This window comes from Echinops telfairi, unplaced genomic scaffold (genome assembly GCF_000313985.2).
Source record: "Echinops telfairi isolate 266 unplaced genomic scaffold, ASM31398v2 ScPeMD7_41;HRSCAF=154, whole genome shotgun sequence".
NCBI lineage: Eukaryota > Metazoa > Chordata > Mammalia > Afrosoricida > Tenrecidae > Echinops > Echinops telfairi.
In genome coordinates, this window is record NW_022103939.1 from 1,488,118 (window position 1) to 1,515,845 (window position 27,728).

A 27,728-nucleotide genomic window follows, 5' to 3' on the forward strand; every position below is an offset into this window, starting at 1 on the left:
GAGACCCAGAGTTCATCCATGGATAATTGTACATTCCCACACAAAGGGGCCATATGGAAGAGACGATACATTCCGAGGGCAGTTTAGCACCTGTGAAACACACAAGATTCCACTAGTTCTTTAATCCTTCCCCCCCGCTCCATCCCCCTCCCATTATTATCTCAGTCTTACCTTGCAAATCCTGCTAGACTGGTGTACATACATCAGTACAGATGAGAGCTTTCAATATATGGAATTCAGGATAGAAACTACTCAGAACCAGTAATGGGAGTGATGATTCCAGGAGGGTAAGGGGAGGGAAGGGGAAATGGATAGCAATGACGGTGGAATAACCCAGCTCGAGGGAATGAATACCAGGATTGTAGGTGAAGGGATAGAATGGGTAATGCAAGATATGTATAAACAAAAATAACAATACATTATATATTAAGGGTTTTTTAGGGTGGTAGAGACAGAGAAGAAAGAGGAGCTGATATCAAAGAACTCAAGACTATAGATAATGTTTTGAAATTGCTGATAGCAGCATTTGTACATTTCCGCATGATATAATGGATGTATGGATTGTTACAATATATGTAAGAGCTCCCAATAAAATGATTTATTAATTTTTGGCCTCTTTGTCTTGAATTTAACTAATCCTAGATCCCTTCAGAAGCCACTGTTTGGAGACAGATGATCCCTTCAGGACCAGTGGTGAGAGTGGCGATACTGGGAGGGTGGATGGAGGGTGGGATGGAAAGGGGAACTGATTACAAGGATCTACATATAACCTCCTCCCTGGGGAATGGACAACAGAAAAGTGGGTGAAGGGAGATGTCAGACGATGTAAGATATGACAAAATAACAATTTATAAATTATCAAGAGTTCATGAGGGAAGGGGAGTGAGGAGGGAGGGGAAAAATTAGGAGCTGATATCAAGGGCTCAAGTAGAAAGCAAATGTTTTGAGAATGATGAAGGCAACAAATGTACAAATGTGCTTGATACAATAAATGTATGCATGGATTGTGATAAGAGTTGTACAAGCCCCCAATAAAATGATTTAAAAAGAAAAAGAAGCCCCTGTTTTGATTGGACCTTATTTTTGAAGGTGCCCTAATGAGATTAAAACAAGTTTATTGCTGAGAAAACATCTGCCATCATCCACTGATCAAGAGACCTACTTGAGCAATTTTATTTGTAATAAACGCATGTATACTGAGGTGGTGCTTCAGAACACAAAAATGGGACTTCATTTGTTGTTTACACATAAACTGTTGCACAGGATAAAAGCACGAGATTTCATTTCTCAGGAGTAAGCAGAAACATATTTATTATTAAGCTGATACAAACGGGTTTTCTCTACTACTAATATTGACATTTTTACATTGATTTTTTTAAGCATTAAATACAGCTTTTCTCACCAAATGATTTTTAGAAAATAAGTCCAGCCACTTAAGCATCTTACTCAAAGTTTCAGAGCTAGTATAGAGAGAGACCATTTAAATTGATTCTGGTCACAAAACTTACACTTCTGCTACATATATTATTTGTGCTTTTTTCTCCACTAACATCCCTAGGACTCATCATTTAGGGAATAATCCCTACAAACAGTCTATGATTTATTGACAAGCTTTGCCTTCTCTCAGTGACATGGAAAATGAGGGCAGAAAGAGTTGGTGGAGGTAATAACTCAATCCTATTCTTACTTTTAGAAGAATTTGTCATTTTTGTTTATAAATAAGAAAGAAAAAGTTTCAGGATCTGCTCCCAAACAGAGAAGTTATGGTTTTTTTGAGTGTTTTTGCACAATATTTTTTGCTTTGTACATTCTGTGGCTGTACATTTGCACAATGTTTGCTTTGTACATTCTGTGGATGAGGCAAGGACACTTGACAATGAAAAAGGGAAAGGCCAAGAACATCAGAATGGTGGCAGAGGATTCTGTTGTAGGAAATGAGCACAGGGAAAGAGGGTGTAAAATTATTCAGGAGCCTGGTGAGCAGAGGGACATGGGAACTGCACAATTCATTAGATTGAAGTAAGGACAAACAATCTGAGAGAAGCTAAGATTAGAGAATTTGTAGATGAGGAACCCATGGTTTGAGACATTGAAAAATGAGATTGTGCCCCGTTCATAGTCTAGAAAAACTCCAACACGACAGGGAGGAACATTTAGACATAGAATTGAATGCCAGGGATTACGGTGATAAGAGTTCTCAAAAACAATATACTTAGATGGATTACTAAGCCTTATACCCCAGTAGCCATGTTGAGACTGATGTCTACGTTGAAACCAACAATCTTCAAATTGATTAACATCAAAGTTTTGCATCTTGACATCAGGATTTTTGACATAGTATACCCCCAAGGCCCATGCAGTTTTCCTACTTAGATCCACTTCCCAGTAATGTTTTCCCGAGTTGATATTCAGAGAGCCTCTGAGAGCATAATCATTGTTGATATTACAACTTAAGTCTTCAATGATCAATCGTCCTCCTGGTAATCCACTTGAAGCAGTTTGCTGACCTGTCTTGGTTCTTATAGATGTCCTGAAAACTGTAAAACAATGACAGGATAGAAAGATATGAAGTGGTTTTATTTGGGACATTATGAGATAACTATTATTACCTTGAAAAGAACTAGAGAAACTCATTTCTTATAGCAAGAGGTAGAACATTAGTGAAATGATATTGTATTCCCCAAGAACCTGGACAGTTTTCCTTTTTTAAAAATCATTTTATTGGGGGCTAGTACAACTCTTAACAAAATCCATCCATCCATCCATTGTGTCATGCACATTTGTACATTTGTTGCCATCATCATTCTCAAAGCATTTGCTTTCTACTTGAGCCCTTGGTATCAGCTCTTCATTTTCCCCCTTCCTCCTCGCCCCCCCCCCACCACCTACACAGTTTTCTTAGAAACATCCATATCCCAATAACATTTCCTTTCTTCAATAAAAGGAAGTTCATGAAAAGATAATCACCATTATTGATATTCTCAGGTTGAACAAATACTGTTTGTGTAAGTCTTGCTTGTATTCCATTCTCAGAAATGGCAATACCTGAGTGAGGCCTTATTCGTTCCAGTGTCATGTTTACTGTAAGACAATTATATTGTAGAAACACACAAAGTATATTTATAAGAAAGCAATGGGACAGATGGTTTGAGGCGGGGACGGGTCTTGGGGGAGGAGGATGCAGGGAATATTAAAAAGAACAGGGGAGGTTTGGGAGTCACAGGGAGACGTAGGATGCTGGGGAAGAGTAGCATGTTGGTGCATACTGGACAAGGGCCCAGGGTTACCAAAGGGTGAGATCACTAGAGAACACACAATTAGAAAACCTTGTAAAAATAGGTGATTTGAAGATACTGTGATGTCTCCTTACCCCAGTAGCATTGCACATCTGTCAGCTCTGAAATGATAAAAGAGATGATGATACTGAATATAAAACAAAGAATTGGCAATGAAATCAATTTTCTCTCCAGATTGAGCGAGGACTATGATGAAATAATGAAATTAAGATTGAGATAAATGGACCCCTGGCCACTCCTCTTTAAATAGTACCACACCATGATATCTCTCCTTCTTCATCTCCTTGGCACTAGGTCTTGGTTTAGCCCCCGCAGCAACAAGAACCTGACACCAACATTCTATAATAGGCTCTCCTCACCTCTAAAACTTTGAAACATCCCACTCAGATCTGGAGCTTTGAATACACCCCTTCGTTTCTTGGGAGAAGGTTTTGACCTCCTCATGTTCAAGTTTATACTCCTAGGAAAGAAAAAAATTGACAAATTTACCTCTGACCTTATGTCCATTCAATACCACTGCCTTTCTCCTCCACCCAATTGAGGCTCTAGAGACCTCTTCCCAGAAGATTCTGAGGGAAGAGGGGAGAGAAGTGATACTAAATTGAGAAGACATGTGTTCTATATAACTTATCAATTTTTGTCGACCTTAGAAAGGTCGACTTCTCAGTAGTGTAGTTCTTTCTTCTAAAATGAAATAATCAAACCCTCAGCCTCGAACTTCAACAAAACAGATGAGTTTACATGACACACTGGCTTTTTAAAAAATCCAATACTTGCATGCCTCTACAAAATATAATTTAATGAAAGGACAAGCCATTGCAATGGGTGTGAGTACTCGGGAAAATGGTCAGAATGTGAGATTATAGAATTTCTTTCTTTGTGATCTAAAACAGATGAAGTGTGGACATCCTATTTTAGATTCCTTCAGTCTGTGCATTATTTGACAAAAGAGGGCCACCTTTCCTGGTAGGTTTCTAAAAGAGGTGCCCCAGACTACTTTTGTCAAGATCTAGACTGGTGTCTGCTGATGAAAATCTAAAGAGAAATACAGGAACATACTAGTGAATTTTTTTTTAATACTAGTGAATTTTAAGAACCAAAATTCAGTGCAATGATAGAAGGTAATAAAAATGAATGAACTCATAGGGGTTGGAGAATATAGTATCTTATTCCTATGATCTATACTGGCTGAACATTGTGACTCCTACCACAGAAATTCTTTATAGTATATGATCTATTTTCAATAGTTATGAATCACTCATTGATTTGTAAAAGAAAATGTAAATAAAACTGCACCTTAATTTTCTCATTAGAAGATTTTTTATCTTATTTGACCATTAGGTGAATTTCCTCATCACAAACCTCTCTTCACAGTACAAAGGGATCAGCCCTGGTCACGCAAACATACCTTTGCATAATGCCATTTACATCCTATGGAGAGAGGAGAAAAATTGAATAAAAAAGTGATAGGTCCTTCTAATTCATAACAGTTTATCTCACACCCATAAACCCCTGATGGTATAGAAATAGAAAACCGGCCCTAGAATGACAGTCAATAAATACAGGGAAGATGCTAGCTGACCACCAATAAGGACTTATGAGAGGTTGTCAAGCTATTTAAAACGTCAAACTAGTTTTGGCAATTATAGAAATACATGGAGAAGCTTGGGCAGACTACATTTACAAGGAAAACAAAAGGCCCATCATTCTTTCTTTTTTCTAAAGTCATATGGTACCCCAAAGGAAATGACTTCAAAAATACATCGTTCTTTAATTTATTGAGAACACACACTATTCTTTTTTTTCAATAATGAAATTTATTTTTTGATTTAATTTAATTAATTTATTTTTTAATAGTTTTATTAGGGGCTCTTATCACAACCCATACATACATCAATTGTGTAAAGCATATTTGTACATTCATTGCCCTTATCATTCTCAAAACGTTTGCTCTCCACTTAAGTCCCTAGCATCGGGTCCTCTTTTTTTCCCCTCCCTCCCCCCTCCCCCCTCCCTCATGAGCCAGAGTGTACATTGGTATACATAGGAACTGGAAACATAGGAAATCCAGGGTGGATGATCCCTTCAGCACCAGTGGTGTGAGTGGTGATACTGGGAGCGTAGAGGGAGAGTGGGTTGGAAAGGGGGAACTGATTACAGGGATCTACATGTGACCTCTTCCCTGGGGGGCGGACAACAGAAAAGTGGGTGAAGGGACACACTATTTTTTACTAAGCATTTCACTAGGTTTAGATTCTTGCTGGTACAATGCTTTTTAACACTCAGCTGCTAATAGAAGATTTGATGGTTTGAACCCACCAGCTAGTCCATGGGAGAAAAAATCTGGTAATTTGCTCCCATAAAAGTTTCAGCCTGGCAAAGAAAGCTGATGGTGCCTGGCTATCAAAAGATATAGCGTCTGTGGTCTTAAAGGCTTGAAGGTAAACAAGCGGCTCTAGCTCAGAAGCAGCAAAGCCCACATGGAAGAAGCACACCAGCCTGTGTGATCATGAGGTGTTGAAGGGATCAGGTATTAGGCATCATCAGAACAAAAAAATCTTATCATAGTGAATGAAGGGGGAAGTGTGGAGTGGAGACCCAAAGCCCATTTGTAGGCCACTGGACCCACTGGACATCCTCTTACAGAAGGGTCTCAGGGAGAAGACGAGCCAGTCAGGGTGCGATGTAGCAAGGATGAAACATACAACTTTCCTCTAGTTCCTAAATGCTTCACACACACACACACACACACACACACACACACACACACACACCATAATGATCCCAATTCTACCTTGCAAGTCTGGCTAGACCAGAGGATGTACACTGGTACAGATAGGAACTGGAAACACAGGGAATCCAGGACTGATGATCCCTTCAGGACCAGTGCTGTGAGTGGTGATACTGGGAGGGCAGAGGGAGGGTGGATTGGAAAGGGGTAACCTATTACAAGAATCTACATGTGACCTCCTCCCTGGTGGATGGACAACACAAAGTGGGTGAAGGGAGACGACAGACAGGGCAAGATATGACAAAATAATAAATTATCAAGGGTTCATGAGGGAGGAGGGAGTGGGGAGGGAGGGGAAAAAATGAGGAGCTGGTGCCAGGGGCTTAAGTGGATAGCAAATGTTTTGAGAATGATGAGGGCAATGAATGTACAAATGTGCTTTACACAATTAATGTATGTATGGATTGTGATAAGAGTTGTATGAGGCCCTAATAAAACGCTTAAAAAAATTTCAGTCTATGAAAACCAAAGCGAAGTTCTTCTCTGTGCCAATGGGTCACTATGAGTCAAAATTGGCTCAATGGCACAGAAAACAGAATAACATATTAATCTTTGAAGAACCATAGAAGAGAGATTAATAATAACAGTACAGGAAAACTTACATGGTTCTTGCTGAGACTAACAAGTAAGCAAATATATTTGTATAGATGTCTGCACAATACGAGTGACCTCATTTACTTCACCACAATCAGCATAACATGTATATGTTGATAATTCCAATTCTCTGGGTTTTTCCCCTCATATTTGTCCTTTAAATTCAGACTAATATATTTAGTAGTGAAGGAGCTAGAGGGACTAGAAAATTCAGGGGATCTAACACTGAAATTATGGGTAAATAACCATGCTGTATCTCTCATAAATTCCACAGTCCATAATGTTACCAAATCTGCTTATTGTCCTAAGGATTCAAATATTTATCCTAAATTCTAATCACTATCAGCTCAGATTAGTAACTACATTTGGCTGGATTCTCAAGATATGCAAAACCAGTGGCATATGTGGGTGCGTGTGTGTGTGTGTGTGTGTGTGTGTGTGTGCATGTGTGTGTGTATGTCTATTAAAGATGAGCCTTTCTACTCCCATAAAGAGTTACAAATTGAAAACCTATAGGGGCAGATCTACACTGTTCTATAGAATTGTTATGAGTCAGAGTCAGAATTGGCTCAATGGCAGTGAGTCTGGCTGTGGTTTTATATATATTATATACATATGCAAATATATACATATATTTGATATACATCTATATCCATATATATTTATATCAAGCCACTTTCTTGATATAGATATATATACCTATGTAGATACACATTTCTATCAAGACATCTATGTACATAAATAAATTTATATTAAAAAGTTGCTCTCACAGTTGTGGAAGCAGTTAAATCCAGTCTAATTCAAATCTGTGGCTCAGATGTTTTCCTAAGTTGCCTGAATAATTTGCCGGAATTTTCCTGATGAAGCAGGAAGCAGGAAGACAAAGCTGAAGATCACATGGATATCAGCAGGTAAGTCTGTGGTACCAAAGCTGAATGAATCCAAGTTCGGCAGGTCAACTGGCAGGCTCCCAGGGTTAGCAGGCAATATGGTGGCTAAGTCCAAAGAATCAGGAGCATGGGCCAGCCCAGCAAGAAGAGACAGGCTGCCCAGAGAGTCTGCTTCCGTGAGACTCTGCCACACCTCTGAGGAAGCTCCTCTCCAGTGGCATCAGGGCTATGATCAAGGCACCTATAAAAAAAAATTCCCTGCCATCCAGTCAATGTCTGACGCATAGAAACTATACAGGACAATGTAGAACTGTCCCTGTCGACTTCCAAGACCGTAAAGGCTTACAGGAGGAGTAGAAAGCCTCACCTTTCTCCTAAGGAGTGGCTAATGCTTTCAAGCTGCCAAACTTTCAATTGGCAAATCAATGTGTAACTTGACTGATAACTGCCAGTTCTTCACGGATTTCATCATGGAGTTGATTACATTAAGTCAGATCATATCTTTAGGGATTGCTGCCCAAACACAAAGCCTGACAATCATAGTTGACATCTTGACTTATTTTACCTATCTAGCTTTCTTGATTGTCACCAACAATGTTGCATTTACTTGGACAGGTATGTACCAATATACTAAGGTTCCTTACGGTATGCTCAAGTTTTCATAGAATCAAAAACTAGGCTAACTATGTTTTCCACAGGAAATTTATTCTTAATTTTAATTATGCTCAACTTAGCAATTTTTTTCTTTCATGAACCGTGCTTGGTCTTATTTAAAATTTCAGTATCTAGATTTTATCCCTTGTTGTTTTACAAAAAAGTTTTGTATTTAGATCTGTGATTCAGTATGCAGTTAATTTTTGTGATATGTGTATGGACTGTATCTAGATTTATTTTTTTTTCAGCTATAGAGTAGAAAAAACCACACTTTAAAAACATAAAGGATTTGTATTCAAAACAAAACAAAGAACTCCTAAAATGCAACAATTTAAAAAGAAGAAAATCTTATTTGCTAAATGGCAAAATGCTTGAAGAGACATCTGAGAGGATATACACATGGCAAATAAACATGAAAAATTGATCAACCTTCTATGTCCTTGCTATTATTATGTGTCATTGAGTTGATTCTGTTGTACACAATGTGTGTACACCAGAAAACACTGCTCAGTCCTGTAACACACTCTGAAGTATTGTTCTGTTTGAGCCTATAGTTGCTGCCACTGTGGCAATCCATCTAATTGAGGGTCTTCTTTTTCAAAGACCTTTGATTTAACAAGTGTGTTAGTCTGGGTTGGCTAGAGAAACAAATTCATAGAAACTCATATGTGTATAAGAAAGAGCTTTATAAACAAGAGCAATTGTACATTAAGGAAGAATCTCAGCCCAGTCCAGTCCATAAGTCCAGTATTAGCAACACATGTCCAGTACTAGTCTATAAAGTCCTCTTCAGACTCATGCGGCACATGCAATGATGCCGAATGCAGAGAGATCAAGGCCAGTGGGTGGAAAATCTGGTGGATTCCGTGGAGGTAGAGGCATCTTAGCGCTGGCAGAAGTCTCTATGTGGTTCCTTCAGCTCCAGTGTCTTGTCAGCAAGCATGTCTCGCAAGGAGTGAGTGCGTGTCCCACCTCCAGCGAGGTATTTATCTCCTTAGTGTCTCCAAATGAGGTCATCAAGCTGCGACATGATTTACAGGCTGGGCTCCACCCCTCCACTCCTAAGTCTCGAATTAACAGAGTATGTAACTACCACAAGTATAATGTCTTTCCCCAGGGCCTGGATCTTCCTGCTAACATGTCCAAAGTGTGTGAGTCTTACCATCCACCCTTTTAAGGAGCATTTTGGGTATACTTCTCCTAAGCAGATTTGTTTGCTCTTCTGGCAGTCCATGATATTTTCAACATTCTTTCTTGAACACCATAATTCAATTTCATCCATTCTTCTGCAGATTCCCTTATTAATTGTCCAGTTTTCACACGGATATGAAAATATTTAAAATATCATGGCTTCGGTCATGCACATGCTAGTTTTCAAAGTGGTCTCTGACAATTAAAAGAGGTTTTGTGCAGCAGATATGGCCAATGAAATTTCTTGACTGCTGTTTCAATGAGCACTGCTTATTGATCCAAACAAAATAAAATTCTTGACAACATCAATCTTTTCTCCATTTATTATGCTACCTGTTGGCTCCCTTGAGAGGGTTTTAGTTTTCTTTACATTGAGTTTCAAATTGTCTTCAAAGTCAAAGTCACTGATCTTCATGAGGAAGAGCTTCAAGTTCTTTATGCTTTCAAGCAATGTTCTACCACCTGCATATTTTAGGTTGTTAATAAGCCATCTTCTAATCCTGCCAGTCTTCTTCGTATTGTCCAATTTCTGATGATTTTCTCAGCAGACAGGTTGAATAAATATACTGAAAGGATACATCCCTGAAGTATACCTTTCCTGATTTTAAACCAAGCAATATTCTATTCTATTCATTGGATGGCCTCTTGGTCTATTTTATCCCTGAACAGAGTGAAGTGTTCTTAAATCTTATTCGTCTCGATGTTATCTTTGGTTTATTATGATCCATACAGTCAAATGCCTTTGCATAGTCAATAAAACAGAAGTAAACTACTAATATTGTCTGTGTTCAATCAAGATTAATGATATCAACAATGACATCCCCAGTTCTACATCCTCTCCTGATTTGACTATCTGATAGCTCCCTAATGATGCACTGATGGAGCCATTTTAAAATTATCATAAACAAAAGTGTACTTGTATGTCATAATAATGATAATCAAAACCAAACTCATTGCCACTGAGTTGATGCTGACTCACAGCGACCCTAATGACACAGTTTGATAATTTCTGCATTCTGTAGGCTCACATTTTTTGGAATGGACACAAATATGGATCTCTTCTAGTGGTTGGCCAGGGAGCTTAGACTAGTGAGATGTACTCAGTTAATATAGCCTTTCTAACCATAATTCTTATGTGATGTATTATAATTCTGGACTCTATTCCTGTGGCTATAATTCCATTTTAAAGTGAGTTCTTTGCTGTACTATAGATAGGATTAATGGTGGGATTAAGACTTTAATTTAGTAGAAGATGTGAACCGGTTACAACCTTTGTTTCCTTGGGGATATGATCTGTTGAAAGACTAAATCCACATCTCAAAGTCATTCTTCTGTCTACAAAAGCCATCTTGGAGAAGAGAAATCTCAGGACCATTGGCAAAGGAGTGCTTTCAAGATTTCTTTCTGAAGTGGCTGAGGCCAAGAGGCTCCAGCACAGAGGCTATGGGACAGAGCAAAGGAGTCAGGTCAAGAATGTAGGCCAAGGCCAGGAAACCATGAGACAGAAGAGATGAGCAGCGCTAAAACTACGGGACTGTGAGGCAGAGCAACAGACAAGGCTTTCTTGTCCTTGGATACATAGGCCAACGCATATCATGACTGAGAGGCTGAGGACTGGCAAGAGACTTGGTTGAGGTGTTGCTGTGGACAATGACTGCATCCTTGATGTTTTCTGATCCTTGTTTGTGGTAACCTATTGACTTCCCTAATAAACATACCTTAATTGTGAGTATTGCCTTGTGTTCTGTGGGGCCATTGCAATGAATTATTGAACCCAGCTCAGACATAGAGCGCCGTGGGAGGAGTGAATAGGATTTCAATTAGAAGAAGGTAAAGACGGTTGGAGGGTGAAAGCATGTCTAACCCCTTCGTTGTGGCAAGAGAGAAGACAGATGTGCACTTCCTCTTACTGTTTTACTTAACTAGTGAGAGCTTCCAGTGCTGCAAAAGCTTGTTGAAACATTTCTGTTAGTATCCCATCAATTCCTGGAGCTTTGTATTTTACTGATGCTTTCAGTGCACCTTCGACTTGATTCATTGATCAGTTAGTCGTAGTCTGTGTTATGGTGATTCTGGAAGCTATTCCACCAGTGTTTCAAATATGAGCAGAATCATTCCAGATAAACAGGTTTCAGCTAAGCTTCCAGATTAAGACTAGATTGGGAAGAAGGGATAAGCTGTCCACTTCTGAGGGATTAGCCACTGAAAACTTATGATCACATAGTTGTAAGGAATTACAAATCAAAACAACAAATGCCACCCAAAACCCAAAGACTCACTGCCATTGAGTTGATGCTGCCTCACTGTGACCCTATAGGACGGAGAAGAACTGTGCCTGTGAGTTTCTGAGACTGTGACTCTTTAAGGGAGTACAGAGTCCATCTTTCTCTTGAGGAGCATTGGTGGTTTAAAGCTGCTGACCTGTTAGCAGATCAACACATAACCACTACACTGCCAAAGCTCCCTGGACAAGTGTCACTACATACCTACTAAAATGGCTAAAACCCCAAACACTGAAAATATCAAATTCCAGTGAGGAGATGGAGCAACAAGTATTCTTAAACCGTTGCAAGTGGGAATGGAAAATACTACAGCCAACTCATATTATAGGCTTATCAAATTTTATTTTTCCTTTTCAAAAAGCAACACCAAAACATGATTAATAAAACACATTAAAAAGAGGCGTATTATACATTTAACAATTAAAAAATGGCTAAAGTCAGTCAGGTTGCAGTGCAGCAACGATGAAACATACAACTTTCCTCTAGTTCCTAAATGCTTCCTCCCCCCAACTATCATGATCCCAATTCTACCTTACAAATCAGGCTAGACCAGAGGATGTACACTGGTACAGATAGGAACTGGAAACACAGGGAATCCTGGACAGATGAACCCTTCAAGACCAGTGGTGTGAGTGGCAATACCAGGAGTGGGGAGGGAAGATGGGATAGAAAGGGGAAACCGATTACAAGGATCTACATATAACCCCCTCCCTGGGGGACGGACAACAGAAACGTGGATGCAGTTTGTAGTTTCTTGATATGTTATTGCAGTTCTCAATGTGTTATTGAAACAAAATATAGTTACAACATACAAATCAGGAATCGTGGTCTTAGGTATAAACCAAGGAGTTAAATATGTACGTCTACACAAAACCTGAAAATAATATTTATAGCAGCTTTACTTGTAATTAATTCAAACTTACTCTACTCATAATTGCTTGGTTAGAAATAGAACGTTTTTTACTCTTCATGGACACTGAAGAGCAGCCTGGCATAAGCCAGGGGCTACACCTGAAGGACTTAACATAGAGGGCTGGCATAATGAACTGATCCTTGCCTCAAAGGCGACTCTTCCCTTGTACTGAGGACTGGGGTACTCGGATGGGAGAGAAAGTAGAGAATGACTACCTGGACCTGTGGAAATGGTGATCCTTAGACATTGAGGGGAACCCCAGTTTGGTGGGAATCCAATGGAAAGGGGCTCAGAGTCACCATGTATTCAGTACCTTGATGCCCTCTTGCAGTGACATGACAGGTTTTGATCTATTGGGCATGAATCTGAACTTAGAAGAACTGATCCAGGAAGTTTCTCCCTGGCACCAATCCCCAAGTTTAGGGTAAAGAGAGCTCAACGGCATGGGAGATGGGACTGTGTGGAGCAACAACTCCTGGGATGCAGCTCACAGTGGAGCTGTACTCCTTCTGCTGACAGTGTCCAGAGTGCTGTGTCACTGGAACACTTGATGATGCTACCAGTGAAATTGCGTTAGACCCCAGGGGGATGATTGACAATGTTTTACTTTGCTGTCTCTGTTGGTTTTTGTTTTCCCGGCTTTAGTTTGCCTGTTGTTTGTTTATTTGCCCCTAGTGTTCTGCTAGTTGGTTTGTTGCTGTTGTTGGGATTGTTGGTCTTATGGGGTTTTGATTTTGTCATAATACGACAGCCAAAGTAACCCTCAGTCATGCATATCCCAAAGACAAGCAGATGGATTCTGGACCCCCATTTAACTCTAGCCCCAATCCAAGAACAGGTAGTTCTGATAACATGGTCCTGCTCCATAGTCACCTTAATGAAATAACCACTGAAGGGTGCTACAATAAAGCTTGGTAAAGAGAGCAGATGGTGCCCAGCTATCAATAAGAATAGTGTCTGGGCCCCTAAAGTCTTGTATTCAAACAAGCAGCCAATGAAGCAAGGAGTCAACTACGTCCTCATGGAAGAAGTCTACCAGCTTGTGTGATCCAAAGATGACAATAACAAAATTCAATATGATGAAGGGAAAAGTATCAGAACCAAAATTATGAATACCAAATTCGTAGAAGTCTATGGAAGACAGTGTGAACCCAAAACCCATCTGCCAAGTTTCTAGTCAGATTAAACCCCTAGAGGTTCCCCTCTAGCCACAAGCAAGGGTTTAAAACAGCGTTACTATCAGATAGAGACCAGTCTAGTCATGATTATGTTGGATTAAACTTGATACTTGGTCAGTCGGCCTTCTTCTTGACCCAACTAGAAATTCTTCTATGTGCATTTCTTGCTTGTTTCATGACAAAAATTTCATCCCTGGCTTTTTAAATACTGATAGTGGTCTTTTCTTTTTTACTCATTATTTGATTTTTATCTTTGTATTATTATTTTATCATTACCACTTTATTTTGTTTCTGTTGGGTTTTCCAGTTTGTGAAGCACAAAAGGAGTAGATGCATAGAGACACGAACTGATGCAAGGGTTTATAGGGGAGGTGGGAGTGGGGGCTAGGAAATAGGGAAAGTGAAGGAGTTTGGGGAGCAAACAGTGTATAACTGATGGTGTTTACAGAACTCATTTTAAAAGGATTTAACCATGGGGTAAAAAGTTCTAAAATTGGAGTAATGATTGCACAATTCTTGATATGATTGAAATATTGAATTGTATGATATATGAATTATGTGCCAAGAAAATGGTAAAAAGAAAAAAAGAAACTCATTCATCGATGAGTGGATAAACAAGTCAAGGTACATCCCTCATTGCTGTGTTCTTGTATGCTATTGAACCTATTCTGACTCAAAAGCTGCTCAAGATGACAGTAGAACTGCTTCATGGGATTTTCTTAGCTGACGTCTTAATGGGAGTGATTGCCAAGTCTTTTTGTTTCTTGGAATGACTAAGAAGTTCAAACCACCAACCTTTCAGTTAGTACTGAACCACTCCGTGGCGCACTCCCTAGGTGCTGTGGTATGTTATATAATGGAATATTATTCAGTGATAAAAAGGTTAGGAGCTATTAAGCTAAAAAGAAATGGAAGAACTTTAATTGCATATTGGAAAGTAAGGGAAGCAAGTACAAAAGAGCTACATACATACTACATATATATGATTCCACATATGAGGGGTTATAAAAAGTTTGTAAATAATGGAATTTTTCCACAAGCTTTTTAAAACCCCTTTGTATATGACATTACGGAAAAGGCAAATTTAAAGATAATGTACGAAATAAATTATATCCATGGACCCATTGCAGGGAGGGGAAATAATGAAAAAGAATCATCTTGTTCATTTAAATATGAGAGGGTTTCAAAAAGTGTCAATGACAAAAAGGCCAACAAAGAATGTGACCGGTTAAGAATATTCCATGTTTGGCTCAGTGGGATCAGCAGACTTAACTAAAAATGTCCTATATAGACAAATTGACAACCGCAACCATGTCAACACTTTGAAGCATATACAATCTAAGAAGCATGAACTATTGAAAATTTGAATTTCTGATAAAATCAGTGATAATAGTTGGTGTTTTGACTTGAGGCTACATCCATCTGCCTCCTTTCTAATTTAGATAATAAAGAGATTCTCTTGCGATGGGGAAGGCAATGGATCGGATAGGCAGCTTCCCTGGCACACTGAAAAGAGACACCCATACATATTGGTGTGAGTGATGGCAATCTCAGAGGCAGCGGGGTGGGGTGGCTCAAAAATTCTTCTATCGCTGTAGTCAAGAACAAACATAATTTGATTTGAACCTGTGTACATTTACAGAGATGAATGGGAAAGGATCAAGCCACCCACACGATACTGGTCAATGCGGAGGATGCACCTGTATGCATACAAAGCTGAAATTATCCAGCAGAGATGAAAAACCATGGCATTAAAAAAAATGGTCTGAACTCAAAGACAAATCCATGAAGAATGAGCCGATGCCCGGTTACCTCATACTGATTGAGTATAACTAATATTTGTGTTGAATGGTTAGTCAAAGTTATACTGACACCAGGCTTTCAAAAGGTACTAAATTCAGGCTTTAGAAGTACAATACCCTCCTCCTCTCTGGGGGATGGGCAACAGAGGGGTAGGTGAAGGGAGACGCCGGGCAGTGTAATATAAGAGATAATAATAATTTATAAATTATCAAGGGTGCATGGAGGACGGGGGGCAGAGGAAGGGAAGGGGAGGGGGGGGAAAGGAAAATGAGCTGATTCTGGGAACCCAAGAGGCAAGCGAATTTTGGGAATGATGATGGCAACAAATGTATAGATGTGCTCTACACAATTGATCTATGTATTGTGATGAATTGTATGAGCCCCAATAAATTGATTTAAAAAAAAAAAAAAGAAGTACAATTTCCCCCCCCCAGTTTTTCTTAAAGTCAACAGCCATTAGCAATGATGCCATTTGGGAGGTCAGATACCACACATTTAGTCCGCAAAATAACAAAACAAATAATTCAATTGAATAGTAAAGAAGAAATAGCATAAATCGTAAATTTTTAAAAATTTTGAAATAGAAGACAGGATGAATCCCAATTCGTTTTATGTGTATAAAAGGGAGGAAGGAAAAACGAAGCACCTTTTGAAACCCAAAGGACGTTTGTTTATCTGTGACTCAGTGGCATGAAGGCAGACCTGCCAAATATTCCAAACAAGATCGCTGACAATCCACTCAGTGCATAGCACCAGATTCAGCAGATCTTTCCTCCAAGTCAAATGTAAGTACTGCCCCGCATAATTCAAAGATAATTGGGCTTTCCTTCAATATTCAGTTATTCTTACCCTCTGAAATTCTTACCGTCTGAGGGGCATTGTGAGGCCCATAATGTTTGGGGACTATAACCAGGGAAAAAAACTATTTCCAGAGAAGAGAGGAAAACTGAAGTCTGCATTTTCCCCGAATCTCAGATGTGGTAAGAACCTCCTGACTTACCTGCAGCATCTCTACTGTTGATGCTTCCAGTCGACGCTCCATATCTGAAATGAGGTTTCCCACCAACTGGCTCTGCTGGACCAGTTCCTGCTCACCCTTATCTAGTTTCTGCAGACAATCCTCCTCCTCTTTCTGCAGCTTTTGTAGCTCCTTCTGCTCCTCACTGTCCAAGATAACTCTCAGGCGATTAAATTCCTTTTGGACAGTAGTTATTTCAGTCTGTATCTGACTCTTCAAGGAGGAGAAACAGAGAGGTAGTAAATCAATTTGGCAGAGGGCTTACTTTGCAAGGGTATGGAAGTCAGGAAGATGCCTATTTTCCTTTGTATGAATGAAGACGGCACTGTTTTCTGCTGTTCTTTCCCAAGATTTAGCTAGGATTCCACTGCAGCAAGTCAATTCTGGCTTACAGTGACCCGAAAGACCAAGTAGTATTTATCCCTTGGGTTTCTGGGACTATACCTTTATGGGAGAAAACAGCCTGATCCTTCTCCCTAGGAGTAGCTGGTGGATTCATATTGCTGACCTTGAGATTAGCACTTCAATGTGTATCCCACCACAACCCCGGATTACCTTCAGCTTGGACATGGTGTATAAATAGGAAAGTAAAGGAGACATGATCATTCCTATGGGGTTGATGTTCTTCTAGAATTATTTTCTTTGTAGAGAGATGGAAACAGGGAACAATTCATGAGTTCTGTTTTATGCTTTCCCCCCTCATACTCCAAAACAATGACTACTGTCCAGCTTTCCTGAGGCCCACGCTAAGCCAAAATGAAACACCCAGGTGAGGTTTAGCTTTCAGACTGCTGTTGAACACAGTCATGTCTCCCTCAGAAGAATCACAACCTCACAGGGTGACTCGCTGTCTGCCATCCAGTGAATTCCTTCTCTATCAACCCTACAGAACAGAGTAGAACTACCTCCTTGGGTTCCTGAGGCTTCAAATGTTCCTGAGGCTTTCTCCCTCCAAGTAGCTAGTGAGTACAAATCACCAATCTTATGGGAAGTAGCTCAGTGCCTAACTCATGACACCCTCAGGGGTCTCTGCACAGTTTAACAGTCATGGACAGAGCATTCCCTGGGCTTCCACACTACAGTTTGTGCTGTTAGGTGCAGTTGAGTTAGCTCTGACTCAGAGGGACCTCATGAATAACACCTGGTCCTACAAGATCCTCACAATTGTTCTCCTGTTTAAGGCCATTGTATAAATCCATCTCATCCAAAACCTTCCTCTCTTTTTGCTGCACCCTCCAATTTACCAAGCATGATGTTCTTCTCAAGGACGGGTCTCTCCTGATAACTTATCCAAAGCATAGGAGGTCAAATCTCCCATCTGGTTTCTAAGGTGCATTCTGGCTGTACTTCTTTCAAGACTTACCTACTGACTCCTTTGGCAGTCCATAGTACTGTCCCTATTCTTTGTCAACACCATAGTTCAAATACATCATTTCTTCTCTGATCTTCCTTATTCAGTGACCAACTTTCACATGGATATAAGGCGATTGAAAACACCATGGCTTGGGGCAGGCACACCTGAGTCCTCAAAGAAACCTTGCTTTTCAAAACTTTAAAGAAGTCTTGTGCACCAGATTTACCCAATGCAATGCGTCATTTGATCTCTTGACTGCTGCTTCTGTGAGCATTGATTTTGGGTCCAAGCAAGACAAAATCCTTGACAACTTCAATCTTTTCTCAGTTTACCATGATGTTACTTTTGGTCCAGTTGTGAGGCTTTTGGTCTTGTTGACATTGAGTAGTAATCCGTACTGAAGGCTGCAATCCTTGATCTTCATCAGCATATGCTTCAAGGGATCCTTACTTTCAGCAAACAAGGTTCTATCATCTGCATATCTCAGGTTATTAACAAGCCTTCCTCTACTCCTGATGCCACATTCTTCTTCAGATAAACCAGCTTCTCTGAAGATTTGCTCAGCACACAGATTGAGTAAGCAAGATGAGAGGGTGCAACCTTGACATACACATAGTTCTGTTTGCAAAACTGCCTCTTGATCCATGTACAAGTTCCACATCAGTACAACCGAGTGTTCTTGAATTCTCATTCTTCTCCAAGTTACCCATCGTTTATGATGGTCCACACAGTTGAATTGCTTTGCATAGTCAATAAAGCACAAGTAAACATCTTTCTCGTATTCTCTGCTTTCAGCCAAGTTCTATCTGACATCAGCAATGATATCCCTTGTTCCATGTCCTCTTCTGAATCTGGCATAGGCCTTCTAGAATTTCCTATAATCTCTACAAGGACAGATACTCAGATACTTTCTCCTGCAGAGTGACTGGTGGGCACAAATGGCCGACTTTTCAGTTAATAGCCATGCAATTAAGTACTTATCACAAATGCTCCTAGATGAAGAGGAGTAATCACACGCATTTCATCGAGACTCAATATTAGGGACTAAAGAGGCAAAACGAAGAAGGGGTGCATCTGGATTATGGTTCTGACAAAGACTATGGAAAGGACCACAGACTGCCAATAGAACAAACAAATCTGTCTTGGAAAAAGTATACTCAGAATGCTCCTTAGAAGCAAAGATGGCTATATTTAATTTCACGTACTTTGGAAGTTATCGGTTATAAGGAGAGACCATTCTCTAGAAAAGCACAAGGGCAGTGAAAAAGAGGCAGATCCTTGACAAGGTGGATTGACAGAGTTGATTACAACAATGGGTCAAACATAACAACGGTGAGGGTGTCAGGACTGGGTTATGCTTTGTTCTCTTGTACATAGAGTTGTTATGTCTCAGAGCGGACTCACTGGCACCTACCAATAAGAACAGAGTAAAGTTCAAAGACTCCACCCAGGACACGCTAAAGAGGGATCTTCTACCTTCAAGCAAGCCTTCTCTTCTCTAATGTCATTTTTCAAATCCTCAGCTTTCTCTTGCTCCTTCTTCAGCCTTGCCAGAGCCTCCTCGAGTTCCACCTACAAAAACAGAACCGTGCCAGAAACAAGCTGTGAGATATCTTACTATTTAGATGGAAGATAAATCAAGACCAAGAACTGGCTGCTGTCAGAAGAGTAGGCTTTGTAGAAGCTCTGAGGCTGGTCCTTGGAGTCTGTGACTTAGAAGAAAACGTGAGGATAGAAGTGTGATGAAATAAAGTCACTTTATTTGGGAAGTGGATCATTACAAATGCCATTTGGTTAAAATTTAACACCTTATCATTTGATCTCCCTTTTGACCCATTTTAAATTTGTTCTAGATTTTAATATTTCCTGCTTTCTTTTTGATTGAGGTTTTTCTCTGTTTTACTTGGTTTTGTTGTTATTTATTTTTATTTTTGTTGATTTTTTTCATATATATGTATTTTAAATAAATCTTCTTATTGGGGACTCTTACAGCTTTTATAACAATCCCTACATCAATTGTATCTAGCACATTTGTACATATGTTGCTATCAACATTTCCAAAACATTTTCTTTATACTTGAGCCCTTGGTATCAGCTCCTCTTTTTACCCCTTTCCACCCTCCTGAAAATTTATAAATTATTTTATTTTCATATTTTACACCATCTACTGCCTCCCTTCACCCATGTTTCTGTTCTTCATCCCCCTGAGGTGATCATCGCGATCGGTTCCCCCTTACCCTCATGGTATTGCTACTCTCATTGTTGGTTAGTCCTGAAGGCTGATATTTTTCTGTATATGAATTTCTCATGACCATTCACAACCATCAAGTCCACACCAACTCATAGTGACCCTATAGGACTACGGAGAATTGTCCCTAGTGAGTTTTGGAGATTGTAACTCTTTATGGGAGTAGAAAGCCCCATCTTTCTCCCATGGAGCAGCTGGTTGTTTCAAACTACTGACCTTGGAGTTAACAGCCCAATGAGAAATCCCTATGCCACAAGGGAACTCTACGAAATCCAGGATAGGTAAACTAATAGAGACAGTGACTGGTTAATAGTTCCTTTGGGATATTGTAGGGGAGGTTGGGGCGGGGGGGATGAGGAGCTAATAAAAATGAGAACAAGAAAGAAGAAAATGTTCTAAAATTTATCATGGTGATAACTATACAACTTTTCTTAATATGATTGAACTACTGAATTTTGTATGTGAATTTTATGTCAATAAAAAAGCTTTTTAAAAAATAGCCTTAATTTCTCTAGTTCTTCGGAAAGAACTCAGTCCTACAGCAAAGATAGTCCTTTTCTCTTAACTCACCATGCTCCCCCGCTGCTCTCCAACTGGGCTGATCAAAGTTTAATCTGGTCACCAAATCATCCCCCATGCAACAGGAGGCACAAATTTATTCACATCTGTATAAGAGTCTACCTTCTAGGCTTAGCCATTGTGTAAATAGCTGGAATACACATTAAAAATTAAAACAAAACTTCAGGCTCCCAAAACTAACATTAGTGTTTTGAAAGAAAGACTCATATAGATTATGAAAAAGTAAATAAAGTAAGGTGGAAAGTGGAGATTGCTATTAGGTATCATTTTCTATATTGTCATCTTCTATCCTAGCCTCTCACCTTGTAGTCCTGGGCAACCTCCTCGACAAGCAGTGTTTTGTGCCCTTTGTGTTCCTGAGACCGTTCACAAAGCCAGCATATAACCACTCCATCATTTGAACAGAAGAGTAGGAGTTTCTCTCCATGACGCTCACAGACATGTTTCTGCCCCTCCTCCGTGTGCTCCTTGACCTCCCTGAATCTTGCTACTATGTTGGCCAGATGTCGATTAGGACGTAGGTTGTTAGGCTGGTATCTGCTTCGGCACATAGGACAGCTGTTCTCGTCCTCTGAGCTGATTGTAGACTTCTGGCTGTTCATGGTGAGGCAGGCTTGGCAGAAGCTGTGGCCACACTCGAGGCTCAGAGGTTCCGTCAAGAGCTCCAGGCAGATGGGACAGGTGACTTCTTCATACAGGTTTACCAGGATCTCCGATGCCATTGCTATTTTCTGCTGACGCAGCTCTGGAGGATCTTCTTGCTCAGACTACTTGTAATTCGGCTGGTGAGCAAGACAGATTAAGAAATGCAAGAATATGGATGTGGCTGTGTAGAAATCAAAGGTCAGACAGTACTGATATGCTATGATATGAAAAAGAGAAGAGAAACAAAGGATTCAGTCATCTGGGCTTAAAAGACTTTGAATAATAATTTCAAATTGTTTACTCCCAATTCTTGTCACATGACAAATTTCATCTTTTTTGTTCAAGGATTCTTATTTTCCTTTAGTCTTAGCAATCATATCAATCTGTTGGTATTTCACATGACAAGCACATCTTCAATAAAAAGCAGGCACCATACCCACTGATGTCTCAGGGCTTTCTACACTTTCTCATTACTAAGCATCAAATGGTTAGCCTGTACCAGGGGTTCAAAAGGTCCATGGAAAATTCCATGATCTTTTAATCCCATTTCTGCATGAACTTTTTGAAGGCCGATCATATTGCTAGTTCTTATACTACCCTCAACTCTCCATTTCTAAGTCCTCTCATCAGAGGGATTCACTCTCACTCTCTAAAACATATCCAATTTCATGACTGGCCACATATTTGCTATGACTTCCCTTATTTTCACTACACAATAAACTTAGTTGTCCACTCCACATACCTGGACCACCAGGTCCACAATATACTTTTCAGCCTCTCCTTCATGCGTAGGGCTCAGTGTGCCCAGCATTAATAGCCAAGAGGATAACTTTTTTGGCTAACACATTACCAATCATTTTTTTGTAACATAAGACCATTTTAATAACCTACCCCTAATCAAATATCTTTCTAATATATAATTTCTTCAGAAAAATCTCATGTTAGCTCCCTTCAAATTAGGTCACCTGTGTTTCTTGGTGGGATTCTGGGAATCTCTCCTTCCTTGACCTTTCTTAAATTACTGTGCTACCTTTAGCCTCCAGCAGGTAGCTCTCACCTTCTCTACACACTACCAAGACATCACTCCTCTTGTTCCATCCATGCCACCCAGAGTGAAGCCTATTGTTTTGACAATGCTCGAGGCCAGCTTGTGCTACACCCTCCTCACTGACAGTCACGCACTATCAATGGGTCACTCCTCTTCTCACGTCTATGCCATCAGAATGAAGCCTGTTTTTTGGCTCTCCCTCCTCCACCACCACCACCACTTCAGCTCCCTGAGTCCACTTCCTGCTTCTCTCCTCGCACACTCTTATGGAACCCACACTGGACTCTGAATGCTCGTGGATCACTCTGGGCAAAATTCCATGTTTGAGCTTTCAAACCCTTCCTGGAAGACAGTTCAAAATAATCTTCTCCTTGAGACGTCATCTGAGAACTATTAAAACTGTCCAAGCCACAACATATGTACAAATGTGCTTGATATAATGGATAGATGTATGAATTGTGATTAAGAGCTGTAAGAGCCCCCGGTAAAGTGCTTTAAAGAAAGAAAGTCGAAACCCTTTACCAGGTATTATAGGTTCCTTGCCTTCATCTAATCCTTTGGTTCTATTACTGTTGTTAATGTATCCCATAAAAATTGTTACCATTTTCCCTGACTTGTGATTGTGGCAGTCATTGAATTTGGAGGGGAACCCCCTGATTGGTGGGTGTCCAATGGAAAGGGACCCAGAATCACCATCTATCAAGTGACTCAGTCGATGGCCCCCTCACAGAGACATGACAGATTTTGATTTGTTGGGTAGGGGTTTGAACTTGGAAGAACTGATCCAAGAAGTTTCCCCCTGGCACCAATCCCCATGCTTAGGGTACATGGAACTCAATCAAAGGGGAGATCGGACTGTGTGGAGCAACAACTCCTGGGTGGCGGCTCACCGTGGAACTGTACTGGCATAGTCTCCTCCCACCTACAGTGCCCAGAGTGAATGGAATATTATGCTACAAGTGCAAATCACCTTATACCCCAGGGGGATGATTGACAATGATTTACTGTTCTGTTTCCATGGGGTTTTTGTTTCCATGCCTTTAATTTTCTTGTTTGTTTGTCTCTAGTTTTCTGCTAGTTGATTGTTGCTGTTGTGGGGGTACTTATGGGGTTTTGAATTTGTCATAATTTGACCGCCAAAATAAATCTGAGTCACGCATATCCCAGGAACAAACAGATGGAGTCTTTGCCCCAAATGAACTTTAGTCCCAATCCAAGAATAGTTAGTTCTGATAACATGGCCCTGTTCGATACTCACCTTCATGAAATGATTACTGAAGATAAGGGTGCATCAGGAAAGTGTGGTGAAGAAAGCAGATAGATGGTGCTATCGATCAGAATAGTGTCAAACTACAGCCCGTGGGCGGCCTGCCGGGGACATTTACCCAGCCCATTGGGTATTTTTGCCTTGTTTGTTTTTTTACTTCAAAATAAGAAATGTGCTGTGTGCATAGGAATTTGTTCATAGTTTTTTTTAAACTATAGTCCGGCCCTCCAACGGGTCTGAGGGACAGTGAAGTGGCCCCCTCTTTAAAAAGTTTGAGGAGCCCTGGTCTAGGAGCATTTCTTGCTTGTTCCATGTCAAAAAATTTCTTCCCTGCCCTTTTACATTTGATCTTACCCAAAAGGCCGAGAAGCGATCTTCCCTGGCCTTTTAAATATTTATGGTGGTCTTTTCTTTCTTACCCAGTATTTGTGTTTTTATCTCTTTTTCTTTCTTACCCAGTATTTGTGTTTTTATCTCTTTTTATCCTTATCATGCTATTTTTTTCTGTTTCTGTTAAGTTTTCCAGTTTGCGAAGCACAGAAAGAGTAGAGGCATAGAGATAAGAACTGATACAAGGTTCACAGGGGAAGTAGAGGTGGGAGTAGGAGATAGAAGGGTGAGGAGTTTGGGGGAGGAAATAATGTATGTGGGAGGGATCACTCTCTAGAACTGATAGTGATTATACAACTAATTTTAAAAGTGATTTAACCATGGGGCGGGAGAAAATGTTATAAAATTGATTGTGGCGATGATTGTGCAACTCTTCTTGTTATGATTGAACTATTGAATTGTGTGATATGTGGATTAAGTGCCAATAAAACTTTTTAAAACTATTACTTTTTTATACTATATTGTTTTACATTTTTTTTAGCTTTCTCTTTTCACTACCCATCAAGGATGGACTAGCTTACAGGTGGGTGTTATTGAGTGCCATTAAGTTGGCTCTAACTCATAGGACAGTGACTTTGAACAGAATGAATGTTGCTAGGCTTTGCCATCTTCACAGTCATGGTTTATTTGAGCACATTATTGCAGCCATGATGTCAGTGTAACTAATCGAGGGTCTCTACTTTCGGCGGATTCTAGTTTACCAATCATGATGTGTCAGGGGAGGGAGCCTCTAACAAATCATCACAGGTCCGGTAGGCACAATTGCACAGCAATAATAAGTAAAGATTATAATAAAGTCATAGAAAATATGAGAGATATAAGAGATTGAAATAATGGAGTCAGACACATTTCATGGTAGCATGCTCACCTCAGCTCCTCTTGGTGGTACAGGGCAGGAAAGAGAGATTTATTGCTAACCAAGGCTTATATATCTTTTAGCAATGTGCAAGCCTCCTAATTACAGGTAAAGGCATACGTCACAGGAAAGGGTTTTACTATAGGTAATACAGTAATGGGAGGGGGATGATCTAGGGATATACACGCAATAGGAAGGGGGATGTATTGGGGTACACATGTGACAAGATGGGCATTTTCTAGATTTAAGGAGGCAGCTTAATTTTGGATGTCATTGAGCGGTTTGACCAGTTCTCTGGCTCTCTGTTGAAACCATTAACAGTAGGGTGTGAACCTCACCTACAGGGACCAGACTGATGGCCGAGAATCTTCCGTAAGAAGTAATCCATGGTCCTTAACAGCAGGGAGTGGGCTCCTCTTGTGGTGGGACCAGACAGTAGTCTGGCAACTGAATGCCTTCAGGGAGGATATCTCTAAGCATCTGTCCTCCCACCGGGTGCTGCCAAATAGCCTCTAATGTTTGGCATATCTTTGGGGGAGACCAAGCCAGGGAAAGGTCTCTTTATAATCCCACAATGATTGATGTCTTTCTGCTAACCCTCTAATGCAGGGGTCCTCAAACTTTTTAAACAGGGGGACAGTTCACTGTCCCACAGACCTGTTGGAGGGCTGGACTATAGTTTGAAAAAAAAACTATGAACGAATTCCTATGCACACTGCACATATCTTGTTTTGAAGTAAAAAAACAAAAGGAGGAAAAACATCCGGTGGACCGTATAAATGTCGGGGGGCGGGGGGGGGGCACATGTGGCCTGCGGGCCATAGTTTGAGGAACCCTGCTCTAATGTATCAACCGTAATGTCTAATTCATGAAGCATTTGTATAAGATAAGATGACTTGTATAAGATAAGCAAAATAATCTTGCCATTCTTTTTTCCTCTAATGTGTAGTAAATAATTACTGTATATTATCACCCTAGCAGCATGCTTTGTTCTTGCAAGTTAAGTGAAAAATATTTAAGGGTAATGCAATCAATTATCTCCTAAGCATTGGATCCAATGATAGACCCCTGAGAAAACAAGATTTAGCAGATATGGAATTTGTCTACGTATAAGGCACAGGGTAAAGAGTTAAAATGGATGCTTGAAAAATGTAATGAGAGTACCTGTAAGAATATAGAGAATAAAAGAATTAGGGTACAAAGTGCTATTACAAGTGAGGTTTAAATAAAGATCTTTTTTGAGAGTATGAATTTCTTTACTTATTTATAAGTAAAAGAAGATAAGTAATGAATTGATGTAATAAACAATATCCAGCTGTGTCTAACAATTAAGAAGAGATTCTCATGATGCGATGACACTGGAGAGTCATGCAATACTGCTACGACATTCAAGAATTCCTTGTCTATATCACTGAAGATGATCCCTTCAGTGATTCTGAAGCCACTGCAGAAAAGGGAAGCAAATAGCTTATCCCTAGCCCACCATTCTCAGACTTGCCTGGTTTTACGTGCAGTTGGAATTGAATCCATCTCACAGAGACCCTGTTGGGGCAGACTAGAACCTTCTGGGCTATGAGTCCTCAGATTGGACTCAGTGACCACGAGTTTGGGTTTCAAATATTAACAGAGGCAGATTGTCAGGTCTTTCTTTTTGGGAGCTACTTTTCTGGGTTCAAACTGCTGACCTTTTCGCTAGCAACCTGGCTCTTTAACCATTGTTCAGCCCAGCGCTCCTCCCAGACAGGCCTGGGGGCTTGAGAGACTGTAGAGCGCATTACCCAAAAGACAAAGCTAGGAGAGGGAGGATTAGCCTGTAAAATGCTTCCTGTTTCCTCTCTCTCAGGATCTCAACCCTGCTGGTCAGATAAGGAGCTCAGGCTGCCACACAGGGGAAAACAGGGCAGTGCCGCTTAGACTGTTTTGGAAGGAAGTGGAAAAGCACTTTCTGTTTCTATTGAGTATTTAGTGCAGCTGCTCTCAGCCAAGTGAAAAATCCAAGCTTCAGAAGTAGAAGAGGGTGGGGGAAGACTCATCCCAGACTGGAGAAACATGGTCCCTGGGCAGGGGTGGGATAGGGTCTGCGACTGAAGCTGGTAGCACAGCGGGTTAAGCAGGCGGGCTGCCCACAGATTGGTTGGTGATTTGAAGCCACAAACTGTACATCAAGCAAAGATTGTTTCTGTAAAGATGAACAGACTCAGCAACTCGAAGGAGCAACTCGATTCTGTCTGATCGGTGGAACCAACAGCAGTGAAGTTTTCTACAAAGAAACCAAGCCTTTCCCACCAGCGGTTCTCAACCTTCCTAATGCCACCACCCTTTCACACAGTTCCTCATGTGCTGGTGACCCCCCCAGCCATAAAATTATCTTCGTTGCTACTTCTTCACTGTCATTTTGCTACTATTATGAATCGGGCGACCCCTGTGAAAGGGCCGTTCGACCCCCAAAGGGGTCGCGACCCACAGGTTGAGAACCGCGGCTTTCACGTTTCAGGGCTGCCTCTTCTCCAGACTCAATCGGCCCTTTGTTGGCTCTAGGCACAGGGAGACTGCCAGTTATTTTGTTCCCTCAGAGCAGGATCCGGACCACAAAGAAAACTCACCAAACAGACGCAACTTTTTCCTTTCCAAGTTTCCTACCTTTTGCCTCCACGAACCGAACCGTCTGCTCACCCTCCGTCCCGAGTGCAGCGCAGTGCAGGTTGGAATGGTGAGTGCAGGCCAGGGGCAG

General features: G+C 40.5%; 1 protein-coding gene across 2 annotated transcripts; it reads right to left on the reverse strand.

The window, feature by feature from the left end:
* Positions 1–1,294: 1,294 nt before the first annotated feature.
* On the reverse strand, positions 1,295–27,712 carry LOC101662635 (tripartite motif-containing protein 5). Of its 2 annotated transcripts, XM_045290551.1 has the most exons (9): positions 27,638–27,712; positions 21,094–21,653; positions 19,441–19,536; positions 16,593–16,823; positions 4,705–4,727; positions 3,656–3,756; positions 3,371–3,397; positions 2,968–3,081; positions 1,295–2,537 (listed from the first exon to the last, which is right to left on the reverse strand). In XM_045290551.1, exons 2-9 carry the CDS (start codon positions 21,511–21,513, stop codon positions 1,966–1,968), a joined length of 1,584 nt encoding a protein of 527 aa, XP_045146486.1. In that variant the 5' UTR covers positions 21,514–21,653; positions 27,638–27,712; the 3' UTR covers positions 1,295–1,965. The 2 variants fall into 2 exon arrangements, with proteins under 2 accessions (XP_045146486.1, XP_004717152.1); XM_004717095.2 differs by lacking the exon at positions 2,968–3,081.
* Positions 27,713–27,728: the final 16 nt, after the last annotated feature.